At 43.5% G+C, this 15,331-nt stretch overlaps 2 protein-coding genes across 3 annotated transcripts in view; one reads left to right on the top strand and one right to left on the bottom strand.

Annotated features, from left to right (window-relative positions):
- LOC135391685 (ADP-ribosylation factor-binding protein GGA1-like) overlaps positions 1 to 11,938 on the top strand; it is a 28,071-nt gene extending 16,133 nt beyond the window's left edge. The window contains exons 13-16 of the mRNA XM_064622024.1: positions 1,288 to 1,514; positions 5,277 to 5,440; positions 5,496 to 5,606; positions 6,940 to 11,938. Of these exons, the coding sequence (XP_064478094.1) occupies positions 1,288 to 1,514; positions 5,277 to 5,440; positions 5,496 to 5,606; positions 6,940 to 7,050 (613 nt within the window). The 3' untranslated portion in view covers positions 7,051 to 11,938. The remainder of the gene's footprint in view (positions 1 to 1,287; positions 1,515 to 5,276; positions 5,441 to 5,495; positions 5,607 to 6,939) is intronic.
- Positions 11,939 to 14,593: 2,655 nt separating this feature from the next.
- The window catches only part of LOC135391683 (AP-5 complex subunit zeta-1-like), a 34,915-nt gene continuing 34,177 nt past the window's right edge, over positions 14,594 to 15,331 (bottom strand). For both annotated transcript variants that reach the window (XM_064622022.1, XM_064622023.1), the window contains one exon: positions 14,594 to 15,158. Coding sequence is in view for 1 of the 2 variants with exons in the window: in XM_064622023.1 (XP_064478093.1) it covers positions 15,110 to 15,158 (49 nt within the window). In the remaining variant the exon portion in view is untranslated. The remainder of the gene's footprint in view (positions 15,159 to 15,331) is intronic.

Genomic DNA, 15,331 nt, shown 5'->3' with positions numbered 1-15,331 from the left:
GAATAGTTATGGTTACTAATGAGATGCAAGTTGATCTATTTGGACGCTTCTGGATGTGTAATTTATCCTGGTGCTTTTCCATGTATAAAGTAGCGATGGTGCACGTTCAAATAGCCTTCTTTGCATACCATACCAGGGCTGACAATTTTTTATTTTTTTTAATTTTCGGGATGGAATACCTGCCCTTACAAAATGATATGAAATTGACAGTATGGTTGTGTTTACCCCTGAATTCAAAAAAAAAGAAAAAAAGCTACCACTTCAAAAATTGTGGGCAGGGCAGTGATATGACTGCTAAATTGTGGGATAAATCCTTCATTGCATGTGTTAGGTCGCTACTCTAGATTTAAAACAGTCGTGTCTCATGACCCTGTCCACTAAAGGACAATCGCAACTTCAAAGTGTGTAACTGGAGTCAAACTGTGTGTCCTCGGCTCAAAAATGGAGTCTCGGAGTCAAATCAGCCTAAACCGAAGAGCAGTGATGTAGTTCCGCCAGCTCTCACGCATTGAAGTGAAGTGTAAAATGTGTAAGACATGTCTACTCTACATGCATGTTCTCTTAGGATCGTTTTTGGGTGTTTGACTTAGCAGTAATTTAACAAAGTCCAGGAGCATGACATATCCCCTGTTATCGCGCAGAGAAAGAAAAAAAAAAGTTTTCACAAGTCAAACTTCGATGGCTGAACAATGGTGATGCCATGTAGGGTGAAGTCACCCATATGTTGTGGAGCAGCCTGGACCTGGCTTATCATGCACAATCTTGAAAATAATGTCCAGATGACCAGCATAATATGACTTGTTAACTTAGCGCTCGCGTTTTTTCCTATTACAAAGGTCAGTGGCACTGCTGACGCGGTCCTGTGAGGTAGGAAGGACATGTTTTTCGACTGGAAGTCGAAACTCATTTCTCAACGTAGCAAAATTTAAGCGACACCATTTGTATGCGTGTGTTGAAAAGGGGCCTGATCTGACAGTCCGTCCCTGTTGTTATACATGCATTTCCCATTTCTTACCCTCCTGCAGTGGGTCAATAAATTGCAATATGGTCCTAAATTTTCTTCGGTAGGTACATACTCTACGTAGATGTCATTGCAACAAAAATTCTAAAAAGGGGATAAGTCGTCTTATCTCCATATTGCATACAGAGGTTCAATTAGTGTGGTTGTTGTCCATCAGGAACCAATGACTGCTGTTGCAAGGCACATACTACACAAAGCTAGAGAATCGTTAAAGAACTAGGCAATTTTCATGTTGCCCGACTGTCTCATTTTCTTTCCTTCTGCAGCACTCCTCAACGAATTCCTCTGAATCAAATGCCTAAGCAAATGGCACAACATCAGAACCAGCAAACAAATGGAGCACCCGGTGCACCGCCCCTCTTGTTTGGAGGTCCAGTAACCTCAACAGCAGCCCTCTTGGATCTGCCTTCTGCTGTTGCAGACTCTCCTAACAAGGGCCCTGATTCCCTTGTGCTGGCAGATGTATTCGTCCCACTGGAATCAGTACAACCAGGTAGGGTCCTAGGACGTGCAGTTGTGCTGCATCACTGGGTGCGTTAACTGGCTGCTCTGGAGTGCGAGTGTTTGGCACTCCTACTGTTAAGTGGTAACACTCATACTCCGAGTTTCGTACGCGAGCGTGCTCTTCCAACACCACCTAGATAGAGAAAGCCTGTGCTTCCTCTCCCTCTTTCAAATAAGTATCAGAATTTGTCTGCTACTGCAATTCATCGTTCTGTGAACACAAGAACAAGCAAATTATTGTAGCCCACCTGGAACCTGCAGACCTAAATATTTAGACAACAAGTGCAGGACGCTTTCCAGAAAATCATTTTTTGATAAAGATTGCGACCGTTTTGCGCTTTATTTCCAAGTTTTTCCACTTAGTACACAACGACGTTCAATCACAACTCGCAGACCGCTGAAAGCATGTTCGTGATTGGCTACGACCGTTTATAACACGATCCTCATCTGCTGACTGTTAATTGTTACGTGACGTCAAAGGGCGTGCAGGCTTTCTGTATCTAGGTGGTGTTGGCTCCTCGCGCCCCAGCTTTTGGAGGGTGCACGAAAAAGGGGGTATCGTGCTCCGTCACGTGACCTCTTCCCTCCTCTCCACGAAAGCGAAGAAAGAGAACGCAGGACGTGGGGCGGCCGCAGAGCAGACAGAGTAGAATAAAAGAAAGGGAATCACAGCGGCACAGCGAGCATGTTCAAGCGTCCAGGTGCCGTTTAATAGGTGCTCCAGGAGCACGAAACTCGGAGCGCCTGAGAAGGAGTAAGAGAGCAGCTACTTAACGCACCCACTGTGTTCACTTCTATTTAATGCATCTTGAGTCATAAGGTTCTCACTATAGCAGGATCCACTGTAGTTTTGCAGACAGTGTGCAACATCCGTTTTGTTGAGGGGCGCAGGGGAACCTTGCAGGATTTGAGGATAGACAACCAATAGTTCCTCTGCTTTCGAGTTTCATCTACAGTAAACTTCCGTTAATTCGACCCTGACCTGAACGCGAAATTTGATCGAATTATCTGAAGGTCGAATTAAAGAATAGGCAGAAAAATGAACAAGGTCAATGTCATTTTTGTGCATTCGTCTTCTGTCGCTCGCGCTTGAAACGCGCATCTGAAAACATCCCACATATAGCGCACACACGCACACTGCAAGCAAAATCCTCTTCAGTCTCGCTTCTGCCCATCTTGTGCGGGCAGGACACTTTGCTCACAATATTGGCGTCCGACAACATTGTTGTCCACTTCCACGAAGTAATTGAACCTCGCCAAGCGCACGTTGTATATCTGACTCTTGTTGCACAGACAGATTTCGAACGGAGACGTTTCCAATGTTTCCTCCTCGCCCGGGACTCACCAGAACTGCCACTGCCACCAAATGGAATGAGTTGTGCGTTGTACGCTATCGCCTTTGTGTACGTATGGGATAGCATGATTGTTCCGTGCAATACGCAATGAGCACTCACAAAGCTATTTGTTGTGAATGCCGGTCCCGCTCTTCACGGGGTACCCAAATACACGGAGGGAACGCAGCATTCCGGCTGACATTTTCATCAAGCTGTTGCACATTTCTCATTGTGTTTTGTATGTCGGACGCTCACTCAAGAATTAAGTACTTACAATCTTCTGTTCTTCTGCCGAACGTGATCCACTCGAGCAGGAGTCTGTGCAATTCCACGTGCTGCCATCTGTGGTGGCTCCCGAAAACTAGCGCGACCGGGTGGACCTAACCCGAGGCTAATCCCTGATTGGCCACTTGCGCGCGTCGTCCCTGCCTCTTCCGTTGCCAAATGCCTAATATCTGTTCGCCTTGAACTTCTAAGGGAGCGTCGCGTTTCTATTGTTCAACGCCGCTCACCAAACGTCGCGGCAGGACGCTGGATAAAATGCTGGAGAAACGCCTCATGCAGTTGGGCCTTAACACTCACGCCCTGTGGCGCCTACTTAATGCACCCTATGACATCCCTCTCTCTAATCATAATCCCTCTAATCATAAAGTGTATTCCGGGGGGAATGACAGCTGCGATAAAACCCAACGAAACAGTACGCATTGCCGCTATTCTAATCAACTGTTGGGATGCCTGCGGTCTCACATGTGGGCAAGCATGTACCAAGAAAGCACCGTTCCGCTGGGTAAACAGAGGCATTCTTGCTCCCGTTGAGAAAAGCGCTCCACGCATAGTTTCTTACCTCCATTGGTAGCACAAGCTTTGTGGAGCGAAAGTACAGTTAAAAAATGATAACATATTAACTTGTGTGATTAACACCTTCACATAATTAACACGTCCTAAACTTAGGTGTCTATATTTATAGTAGCAAATAAGCAGCACAGCTGGCATGTACCACACAGCAGTGCCGTAGAGCGAGCGACAGTTTTACTTGCGTAATTACTTTCCACTTCTGTAGTGCTGTTTCTGGGTAAAAAGTGTGTTGACTACATGTGTACTACATCTCTATGTTAATTTCAATGGCACTTTCTGGCAATGGCACTCATGCTTGTCATTGAATCTGCATCTAGTACAATTTGGCACTTTAACCCCTTCGCTTCCGCCGATCCGTCACTCCGTCGCGCGCGGCTTTCCGCGCTTGATTCCTAACGAACTGCTGGCACAGGTACAACGGAACGAAAAGCATGACATCCGCCACAAAAGATGCGGTAGAATAATTTTTGCTTTGTTTTCCTCCCCAAACTTAGGCTAATATGATGCACTTACAACCAACCCACCCTGGTGCGTTGGAAATCCGCGTGCAGACACCGCTGAAACGTTATGATTGGACGCCTCAATTACTGTATCCTTATCCCTATACTACTCGAATTCAAAATCTCTTGTAAATTCTGAGCCATCACAATCCTCATATTTGTCACTCTTGAACAATCACTGCAGCGTTTCATCACTGGTAAGACTCCTGCTTCTCCGCGATCACATCATCTCGTACAAAAACACGTTCCCACGCAAATTGCCACCGCAAATACTCAAGACGAGCTCTACAAGCAAGAAATGTGGTTTTGCCGTTTCTTTGTGGTGTCTGAACCACGAAGGATCACCGAATCATACTGATGGTGGTCAAAGAAGGAAATTAGAGAAGAGAGAATCAGACGTACCAGATTAGATTTGTGTACAATGTTTATTAGGCTTGTGTGAATGGTCACTTCTCAGGTCATAGCAAAGTTCAGAAGTCTGTTTCTGGATTGTATGTAAGGATCAATCATAAATAGAGCCTGGCTCGACTGTATTTTTTCTAAATTCGGGGGGGAAAAATCGGGTAAATAAGCATGTGCGCTAAATTCATGCGAATTCGGGTGAAGAAACTTCCAGTATGCTAAATTTGGCGAGAAAGCATGCTCAGTTACTCAAACTAACTGTACTGATTTGGTATGAGCGGTGATGTAACTGCATTTGCTGCCAAACAAGTTAGTGTGCATTCCGACAGACATCTTAGTGAGTGCAATTTGCCTGGTAAAAATCGGGTCTCACCCTAGGGAGGCAACATTCAATTCAGGGTGCAATTTCGGGGAAGAATCGGGTTAAACCCTAAAACTTCAGGCTCTAATCATAAATGTGTGACTTCTTAGTTTGTATATGCGACACAATTTTCAGACTTCAAATGTGTGCAGTGAGACTACTGTGACGCTCTCTACTACACGAAGGGAGTAGAGAGCGTCATGGCAACCTTGACCTGTTCTGTAGAGCAGTCTATGCACTGTCACTAATGCTTATAAAGAGGTGTACCGAATAATGCACAAAACATTGCTCTGTCCCAGGTACACAGAAGCCGCTGACATTACACGACACAAATGGGGTCAAAGTGATAATTCACTTCACAAAAAATGTCCCACGACCCGATGTTTTTGTGATGGTGGTCTCAACGATGAGTCAAAATGCAAGCCCAGTGAAAAATGTAGTCTTCCAAGCAGCTGTACCCAAGGTAGGAGAACCGACTGCATTTCTCGATCGGCACATCAAATGATCTTCCCTTGCAGACAATGAGGATAAAAATGCAGCCACCTTCGGCGACAGAGCTACCTCCGCATAATCCCATTCTGCCAACAGCTGCCATAACACAGGTTATGCTCCTTGCAAATTCCACAAAGGTAAATTCCTTCGGTTGCTCGCTGTATCCTTGTATGTATTATCGCGCAGCTTCTCACAGCATTACTCAGCAGTGCACAAAATTCTGTATTTTGTGGCTTGGTTCCCATATATCATGACCGTTTACAGCAGCACACTGATTTTCCAGACTTGAAGTTGAACCGAAAAAAGTCCAAATAATGTAGCTGTCTGAAAAATCACTAAATTGAACTTTATTTCACCTGAACTGCACTAAAGAGGCCTATAATTGTGCCCTGTTGCATGTGGCACATGCATGTGATGATATCCGCTTGCATTTGCGCGAATATCCCATGTTCGTCGTACACATTTGACAATGGACCATTTGCATGAGAATGCACAGGGCATTGGCGGCTCTCGTTCTGGCTGAAAACATCTGGAACCATGACTACGCCAACGCTAGTATATACCAGTTTCCCGTTCCTGGAATCCTTCCGTCAATGAAGGGTTTCAGCATAAAAAATGTAGGGAAATGATGCGGGAACGATAATGAGAAGCTTTAATGCGAAATAGCTGCACTACACTCAACAAGCGCAAGAATCTTCTTCTTCCTCCTCTTCAAAACAGTGTTGCACAGCTTATTGTGCTGACATGGAATGGCACTACGGGTTCCAGGGTCATGTTGCGTATATCAAACGGACACTCAAACATCGTACAGAGAGAAGCAGTAGAACAGGGCTCGATACCTGAAATGGATACTCAAAAAGTGAACACACGCTAGAACGAAAGACACGAAAGCGAAACCGCGCGGCACCTCCTCACGCGCATTTGTTTTCAGCCAGTAGCAGACGACATTCGTGAGGGCGTCACATCTCAAGCAAATGGTCCATACCGACAACGCGTCCACGATGTCTGGGGTGGACAGTTATGGGTGGCCAGCGCGACTGTCTTCAGAGTGATGGCTGCATATGCACTTGCCACACAATTTACCAATGCATATGTGGCCTAAACAGACGTTACCAAACAGACATTGAATGCTGATGAACAGCAAAAGTGTGTCCAAATAGAAACTCAACTAGTGTCCCGACACCCAAAGGTGCAAGCGTGCGCCCGCCCGCTCTGGTTTGCCGCCGATGTGGCGTCTCCTACAAGTACAATCAGGAAGTTTCAGAGCAGTTTCGCCCAGGATTCCAATTACCGATCTAATCCAAGAGGGTTCCATGGAAAGTTGCCAATTGTCGTATGTTCGAACAATCAAAGAACCAGAATTTTTAGAGTAGAGTCCAAATAATGTTACTCTCGGAAGCAATATAAATATGCTCAACTGCATTCAGAGAAGAAGTGGCGTACAGATGAAATGTGATTCTTTCCTTACAGGAAAAAGTGCGAATGAAATACAAGATAAGCTACGTCATAGACGAAGTGAACTACACTGGGTCCGGAGAAGTGGACAGCCTTCTAGAGCCATCGCCTGCTACAAGTTCGTGATAAAGCTTCTACCAAAAAGTGGACGACGTAGGCCTTCAGGGCAATAAAGACAGCCTCCAGCAGCAAGTGTCGACCGGGCGAGCACCGAGCTAATCTGATCTCATGGTGATGCTTGTCCACCACCCATAACGGCTAACTTTTCTTCTCGTTTGTATTAAAAGGCTGATGGCGCCGTGCACTTACAGTGCGGATGTGTGAAGGAATCGAGGTATTGTGAGGGATGTACAGTTAGAGCTAGAACGTGAATATAACTTGCGTTTGCCGTATGCGTGGATAAATTTCTGTTTGCAAGCTTCGACAGCGTTCTGCTTGTAGTTTCATATTGCGCAATGTAGCGACGCAGTATGGCGGCTAGTGAAGTAGATTTGGCTGATAAAAATGCTCACCTCAAGTTTCTATTGTGGTTTGAGCTAGGTTGCTGCAGTGGAGCTGGTTATAACGATACATCACAAAATTGCAAAACGTGACCTAACGAATCAAATGTAAATGAAAACCGCAGTTATGTCTCAAGAATGTTGCCTCCTAAGGGAAACCTTCCTACACTTTGGTCGATTAGTGTGACGAGTGCTGGGTCGAGGCCACTGCATGTGGATCACGTGACACACTTCCCGCAGGAAGGAGTATCATACTTTCCGGTGTATAACTCACCCCCCCCCCCCCCCCCAAAAAGAAAAAAAAAAAAATCAGAAATTTCAACAAAGTTCGATGTATCACACGCACCACAGTCCCAAAAATCCCTATGTTGTACTATTCAGCAGGAACTAGATTCTACGTTGGAACTAGAAACTCCAAAACCAAAATGTGCACCTTGAATTCAAGTCACTTATTGTGTCTTGGGCACGATCAAACCTGTCCCTAGGCTGACCCATGTGTGCCATGTTGTCCTCAGTCATGAACAATTGCTGCAGAAAAAGGTCACTATCCATCCAGCCCAGGACCTGGGAAGCCCAGTGTCAGCCCAAGTTTTTTTTTCTTCTTTTTGTCCGAGGTCAAACCCCTAATAATATCCTAAGAGATTGGCGCATTGGACCCTGCGGGAGGCTGTATTGAGGTTGCATGGGGCCCTGCATCCTCCCGGGAAAAAAAATAGAGCTGAAGCATAGCTAAGGCCCCTGGTTTTCTGCTGTGGCTAATTCAAAGTTCTGTGGCACAGACTTGTAAATTCCGCAATTTTTCGTTGCAAGCAGTCAACGGCTGCTTGAGAAACGCTGACTGAAAACTTGCTGAAATGAGAAACACTTTATTTTCTTGGATAATGTGGGAACAAAAATGTTTTACAAAATTACAGATTGAAAGCACTGTTGTAGCTCACCATTACATACATGATATCTTGTGTTTTCCTCTGTGAAAGACAAAGGTGTGTCACCTGCAATCATTAAATACTTGGTAAAACATCTTTCAACATCTACAGAGTTTATAGGAACTTTATAGGAAGGAGCTTACAAAAGATGCCCTGTGGAAGTTAAGGGACACCTTTTTTTTTTTTCTCGGCTGTAGGCATTATTTAAAAGTCTTTAAAGGCGAACTTCCACACATCTAATGAAAATCCCCCACTGCCACCGCTAAATTGCACACGGGAGGGACGCCGCCCCTTCCTCATGCGAGGTATGCACAATAAACTTGCGCTAACGTTATCTTAAGCTAAACTACAATCTTTCTGTGCTGGTCCTGCAGCATGTAAAGCAGGCTTCACCTCATGCAGGGAAGCTTCAGGTGAAGCCCACTGTCGGGAGGTGTCGTCCCTATTCGGCGAATAGTCGGGCATTCGGAAATCCGAATATTGGGTATTCGATTCGCGAATGGAATACTTCGAGAGATTGATATTTGATTCGAATTCGAGAACTCTAAGATCCGTACAACCCTAAAAATAAGGGATTCCGTGAAATTCCATGCCAAACGAAGGATTGGCGGAAAACCCGGGCCTTATGCATAATACACATCGGTAGGTAACGCGCGGTGCCCTTTTGCAACACTTTTTCAATGTACAGTGTGTTGTCCACCGGAAAATATGGTACTATGGCTTAAAGGGTTTCGACATCCATGTATACATAAATGTGTGTATATTCCATGTTATGCCAAATAGTTCAATGTTAAAAACATCTATTTGCAAATATGAACCTGCATTCAAAGCTTCAGAGCAAAGGGCGTAAGAAGGCACGTCGAAAACTGGCATCGTAAATACTGCAACTCATCCAGCTCTGTCATGACTGCGGGCGTCCCACCCACCCAGTCAGGCAGTGTGGGAGACGTGCCTACGACCATAGCTCTCGCTCTTCCCATGTCAGCGCATGGGGTTGGGCTTATCTGGAAGTCCGAGCCTGGCCATCCCCACTACATCTGGCAGCCTGGGACAGGCTATGGGCAGGGATAGGGCTAGGGACTGAGCTACGCCACTGGTAGTTAGCCACAGCCAACTTGACGACCCGTACAGAGCTCTAGCGTGTGATGCTTGCGAGGGTTTATATCCCGCAAAGCACGACACATGCGTAAAACAATTCTCTTTTCCTCAATACTTCGGCATGTAGAATTCATGCATGGCGTAACGAACCATGTGTGTCAATGTGTCACGACCCACTTAAAGGGACGGTTGCATCCTGAAACCCATCTATGAAACTGTTACCACTGTGTTCGGCAACATGCCTGGCACTGAAAAGGGCATAGCTATTAAATAAACTAATTGTTCCAGCGGCACTCCCTAATTGGAGGAGTGAGAGCGTGCAAGAGGAAGGGTGCCCGAAACTCTATGAGACACCCGCAGGGCCGCAACCTTCCTTTTCTCAAGGTCGCCCCCATTATTGGTTCTTAGGGAGTGACGTTTTCTCATTTTTCCAGAGGGGGAGTTCCGGCACACTCTCAACATCCGCTGTCTGCTCTTGTCATGTATTTCGTAGAATAACAGCCAAAGAACGGCACTATTTCACGTGAGATTTTCGGCACCGTGGTCAGTGGTCCACGAGGAATAAAACGTCGCTACAAATGTTGTTTCGAAATCAACTGGGATGGATGCAACCGTCCATTTAAGAGAATAGGGAAGTGTTAAAACGTCGTGAGGTACGAGACATGAAGTTTTTAGGTCAGATAAACAATGTAATCAATGGTACGCCAACTGCCACTCTATTCAGTGTCGTCATAACCAGTTTTCACTGTACAGTCCAGAGGAGGACTCGCTGCAACAGCTGCCTTTGAAATGGACTTGCTACACCGTAGTTCGGCTACTACGGCTGCGGCTGTTCAGAACACCACTTACGTGGGGTTGGTGCAAGTAATGTAAAACCCTCTATGTTTGCAAGCCCCAAATTTACGCGAATTTCACAAGGATGAAAACGCGAGGATCACAAATTGATCCTCCGAAAACTATGCTATAATTTCGAACTCAATTTTTGCAACTGGTTGCACAAGCTACTAGTAAACTTCGAAACTACATCGCAGCATGTGCACGTGCAATTGTGCTCAAATGCGACACAGGCAACCTCTGGCTTATCACGGAGCAAAACAATCAACTTTTAACCTCCAGAATTCACAAAATTTAGTGGCTGCGAACGTGTGCCCTATGAAAAATTTGGGTTGCAAAGTTAAAGGGTTTTATAGTATTTCGTGTGTGTACATGTACCAGACGTTGTTGGGAGCAAGCTGAAAAGCACCAGATGAGCTTAGGCTACAAGTTTAGTAGAATGGCACTATCTGTAAAAAACTGGACAGTATTTCCAAATCTAGCTCACGTTATTTTCTGCATGACATGAATAAAAATTGGGGATGTCCGAGACAAATTGCAGTGTTGAGCTTTTCGAATCTTGCGTGGGAGCAAAATTATTGAAATGGCTTCAGTATTCATTCCAAATGCATAGAATATATAATCAAAGCTCTGTTTTTTGTATGTGTGCATGCTTTTTAGATGTTCCAAGATATCGGCTATACACGATTTCTGTAATCTCATTTGAGTACGCTAGACAAAACAAATCACACGACGGAAAGTTTTATGTGGTGTAAAGTCCTTTCAACATTTTATGATTCTGTCGTCACGCATTACGTCATTGACACAAGCATCTTTTCACTCGGCACGTGCTTAGAACCATATAGGTGTACTGAGGGTTGGAAGTATGTACTACTGTTATTTAGCTTAGGACATTAGGCCAGCCTGAAAATAAAAAAAATAAAAAAGTATAATCAGTGTTACAGAGCACTGCCCAGGTGGCACTTATAAAGCCAGTGCTGAAACTGTCTAAAAGACTGTCTGTGGCTTTCTATTTATCTTAATTTTACTTCAATTGATATCTCATGAGTTACTTTTCTACAGGCAAACCATATACTAATTTGAAAAGTGTTTGTTGTTCCGTTGGGATCTCAAAGTTCTCAGTTTTCACGTATTTAGCTTGAATTACGAAATTTCCAATTCGTTATTAGCACGATCACTATTTCAATTCATTACTGAAGTTGAGCGTTCCCAACATTCCAACACGCAAGAGAGTATCAACTCTGCTGTTCCAAGATGCAGTGTTTTATGGAGAACCTACTAACAGAGCATTGGAGATTTTTCTTCCACATTACACGATTAAGAGATGCAGCTCTTCCTTGTGGTGCCTCAGATTTCAGCAGGACTCTTTCATATATACCTGGCCTAGCGTGGCCTAAGCCAACTTGCGGCCCCAGTACACTGGACCTGGCTGTGCGTGCAGTGCTCTGTAACAGTTCTCTTTCTTTTTTACGAGGGCCCGCTGCCCTCGTCATGCTAGTCAAACATTACCTTTTCCTTTTTGTTCCCTGGGTATGAGTGGGTTATGGATGACCTACAGACTTTAAAACGTCGTAGGTGTGTGTGTGTCACTTTGTCACGTCTGAGTTTTGTATATGTGCCTTTCCATTGTTAAAATAAATGCAATGTTTTTATGCACATGGTTGTCATTGAGCTCGCCCATGCAACTTGCAATGTATTATCTATAGATCGAGAAGTTACCCGTCAAAAAGAACTCGTTATGAGTTAAGTTGCCGTGTGTAAAATGTAACTAAGTTAATAACGAAGTTCTTCAGCCTCGTGATGGCTAGTAGTTAACTACATGTAGTTAAACTACTAGTTAAACTACCTGATTGTAGTTAAAAAGTAGTTAACTACTTACAGAAAAGTAGTGGCAACTACTATTTCGAGTAGTTAACTACAGTAGTTAGGTTACTGCAGGCGCCAACTACTTCCGATTTTGCCGCAAGCTGTGCAATTGTGCCGTGCATGCGTACTATATCTTCACTTTTATCACTGCTTGTGGTTCATATTTAGGGGTCTGAGAACACAATAGAACGGTATTGGTGTTGATGGACAACGTTAATAAGTAGTTATAGATGTAGTTAAAATACATTGCAGTAGTTAAAGAAGTAGTTTTCACTACCTCCCCTGAAAAGTAGTTGAACTACTAGTTAAACTACTCCATCGTGAAGTAGTTAGTAGTTATAGTTAAACTACTGTAGAAGTAGTTAGTGGCCATCACTGCTTCAGCCTGAAATGTAACTCACAGTTACGGAGTCACTTCAAAAAAGTGAATGAGTTACTTCCAATTTACTTCAGACACAAAACAGCACTACACAGGTGCAGCGCACGTGAGCAATTGAGTTCGACCTTGAGTTGCCTGCGGAGGAGTGCTCACGCTTAGATCATTTTCGTTTATGTACGAGAATTCGAACGCTTTGCATCTTACTCCCTGTGGGCGCACAATGGTTTAGCTTCGTTTCATGGTAGCGGTTCTTACTTCCTGAATCGAATACTGTCATTGATTGAGTATCACATTTTATCGCATAAAACGCCATGAAAGAACCCGAGAGAAACCAAGAACATATGTGGACGTGAGTGAAACGCAAATTAAAAGTAACTTGAAACTTAGCTTAAGTTACTTTGGCAAGGTTACCTGAAAAAGGAATGAGTTCCTCTGAAAGTTACCAAAAAAGGAACTTAGTTACAGTAATGAGTTACCTCGAACTCTGGTATTATCCATATGGAGATTGAAAAAAAAAAAAAAAGTCGTTTCCAGAAAAATTGGGGAAGCAAACAAAACTTTGACTCTAGCACGACTTAGACTGATTAGAGAACAAGTCACGATGTAATATATATTATAGATTTTATTTGTTTAGGACACAAATAACCGTATAAATAAAAAGTGGAACTCAAAACTGCAAGGTATACAGGGTACAACAGATAAAGTAATTTTAAAAGAGGTGCAATAGTTGACGAGAATGACTCATCACCACAAAACTAAAGCAGTTTGACAAGAATGATTGAACATGCAATTATGTCCTTGTTTATGCATTATATAATATAATGCATAAACAAGGCCATAATTGAATAAATTTGAAAATTTATACATAATTGAAACAAGGCCAAGAATATAATTTATATTCTTCCAGAATTTTGGGATTGGCAAATTTCAGCACAGAGGCAAGAAACTTTCTTTCTCTGCCTACAGTGGACACTCGTTAGTTCGAATCCTGATGATTCAAACAAATTTGGAATTTTTGTTTGGCCTGCTATGCCTCAGTGTATTGAAAATCTGCTTAATTCAAACAGTGCCTTTGCTTAATTCAAACTTTTTACTCCATTTTAAAATGTTCCTGCCAGGAGAAAACAGCCAACGCAATGTTGCGTTCACTAGGCGGCACTGCATTGGCACTAAACTCACAAAAAGAAACTTTAAAATGCTGAAAAGGCACTCGTTCTGTGACTACAGTGACTACACACAGTTCAAATCATCCATTAAGTGGATCAGTCTTGCAAGGAAAGTCAAAACAAGCTTTACCGTTTAGGGTAAAATGTCTTCACCCACAGTGATAGTCCGATTATCTGGTGTGAGGAACGGTATAGTTTAGTATTAAAGGTGATCAGCAGTGCCCATAAGCAATGTCACTATCCTGCACCATACAAGGCTGCAGCCCTACCAGAAAATTATGCCACCGTGCCACAATATTCTCTTGTTGCATACATTTAAATGCATGTCTGATAATTCTAACTTCTGATAATTCCAATGAAAATCACTAATCCCCTGAAGTTTAAATTAATGAGAGTGTGCTATATTTTTTCCCCTTTTTTTCCAATGCTTTGCATCTGTCTCAAACTTCCACAATGGGCCTTTTTCACATTCGTGTCGTATCCTAACAGCTCTGCAGCAAACCACCCTCGGTGTGCACCAAAACGAACTTCCATGGGTAGCATAAAGAACCAAAACTGGTCTTGAAGTGGAGCCAACAAGTTAGCGCAGTGTCCCCAGTCGCCCCCACCCCCATCGGCCTCATCCAGTGCCATCTACTGAATGTGGAGATAACCTTGTCCAGCGCACCCAAAGTCGCAGTGTGCGCGCATAAGTAGCGGTGAAAAAGCTCCTTTGGAAGTACCAATATCATTGTCGTCAAAGCTATCGATCTCCTTGCTTACTTTTACCAGCTTCGAGTTATCTTTCCTGTGTAAATACTCATTCTCATTTTGAAGTTCCAAGGACATTCTATTTATGACATAACCTGCTAATGATTGTTACTAGATTGCGTATCGCTATGAAGAGGAAATCATACAGGGTAAAAATACCATTGTACATTTATTTCTGCATTTGTCCTCTAGTGAAACACATGTTGCTCAGAACCTCTTAAAGCAGTGAAAATCAACAGCACAATTTCCTTATGTGCATACACCTACAGTGATATGTTATTAATGTTTGCCGACTGATTCATTTTTAAGTCATGTTAGCCATCTTCCAGCGAGATGTCGTCTGATGGGCTTCGATTGAGCCAACACGTATATAGTTCTAGAGAAGAATGGCCATGGAGCACTGGCCTCACCAAATGTGGCATTGACTCTGTTCTTTTGCAACTGAGCTGCCTGGGAAACTATTTTTCACGTCTGCATGATTGGAAGCTATGGTACACCAGAATAATGTGTCATCTGGTCTAAACAGGACTGCGAAACCCAGCTCTCGTATGCCATGGGACAAGTTTCTCATTCCTTCTGTTTTCCGTCTCTTCTTTCCCTTTTTCTTCTTTCATTCCATTCTTTCAGTATGGCATATCATACTCTTCTTTCTGATGATGACGATGACTAGACTTTTCTTGGCGCACAAGCAACAAAGCCTGTAGCTTCTTCTTGCCTATGCCAAAATGATACAAATCAAAAGGCAGATCAATAGAAGATAAATAAATACACAAATATCTGGGGGCTCAATAAAGTGAGCTTTCATGTAACAGCAGTAAGAAATCAGTAAGACATGTCACTACTAGGAGTGAAGAAAGGACCTACTAATTAACATTCGTATAATGTTCT

This window comes from Ornithodoros turicata, chromosome 4 (assembly GCF_037126465.1).
Source record: "Ornithodoros turicata isolate Travis chromosome 4, ASM3712646v1, whole genome shotgun sequence".
NCBI classification, from domain to species: domain Eukaryota; kingdom Metazoa; phylum Arthropoda; class Arachnida; order Ixodida; family Argasidae; genus Ornithodoros; species Ornithodoros turicata.
This window is presented reverse-complemented; position numbering and strand designations above follow the sequence as displayed.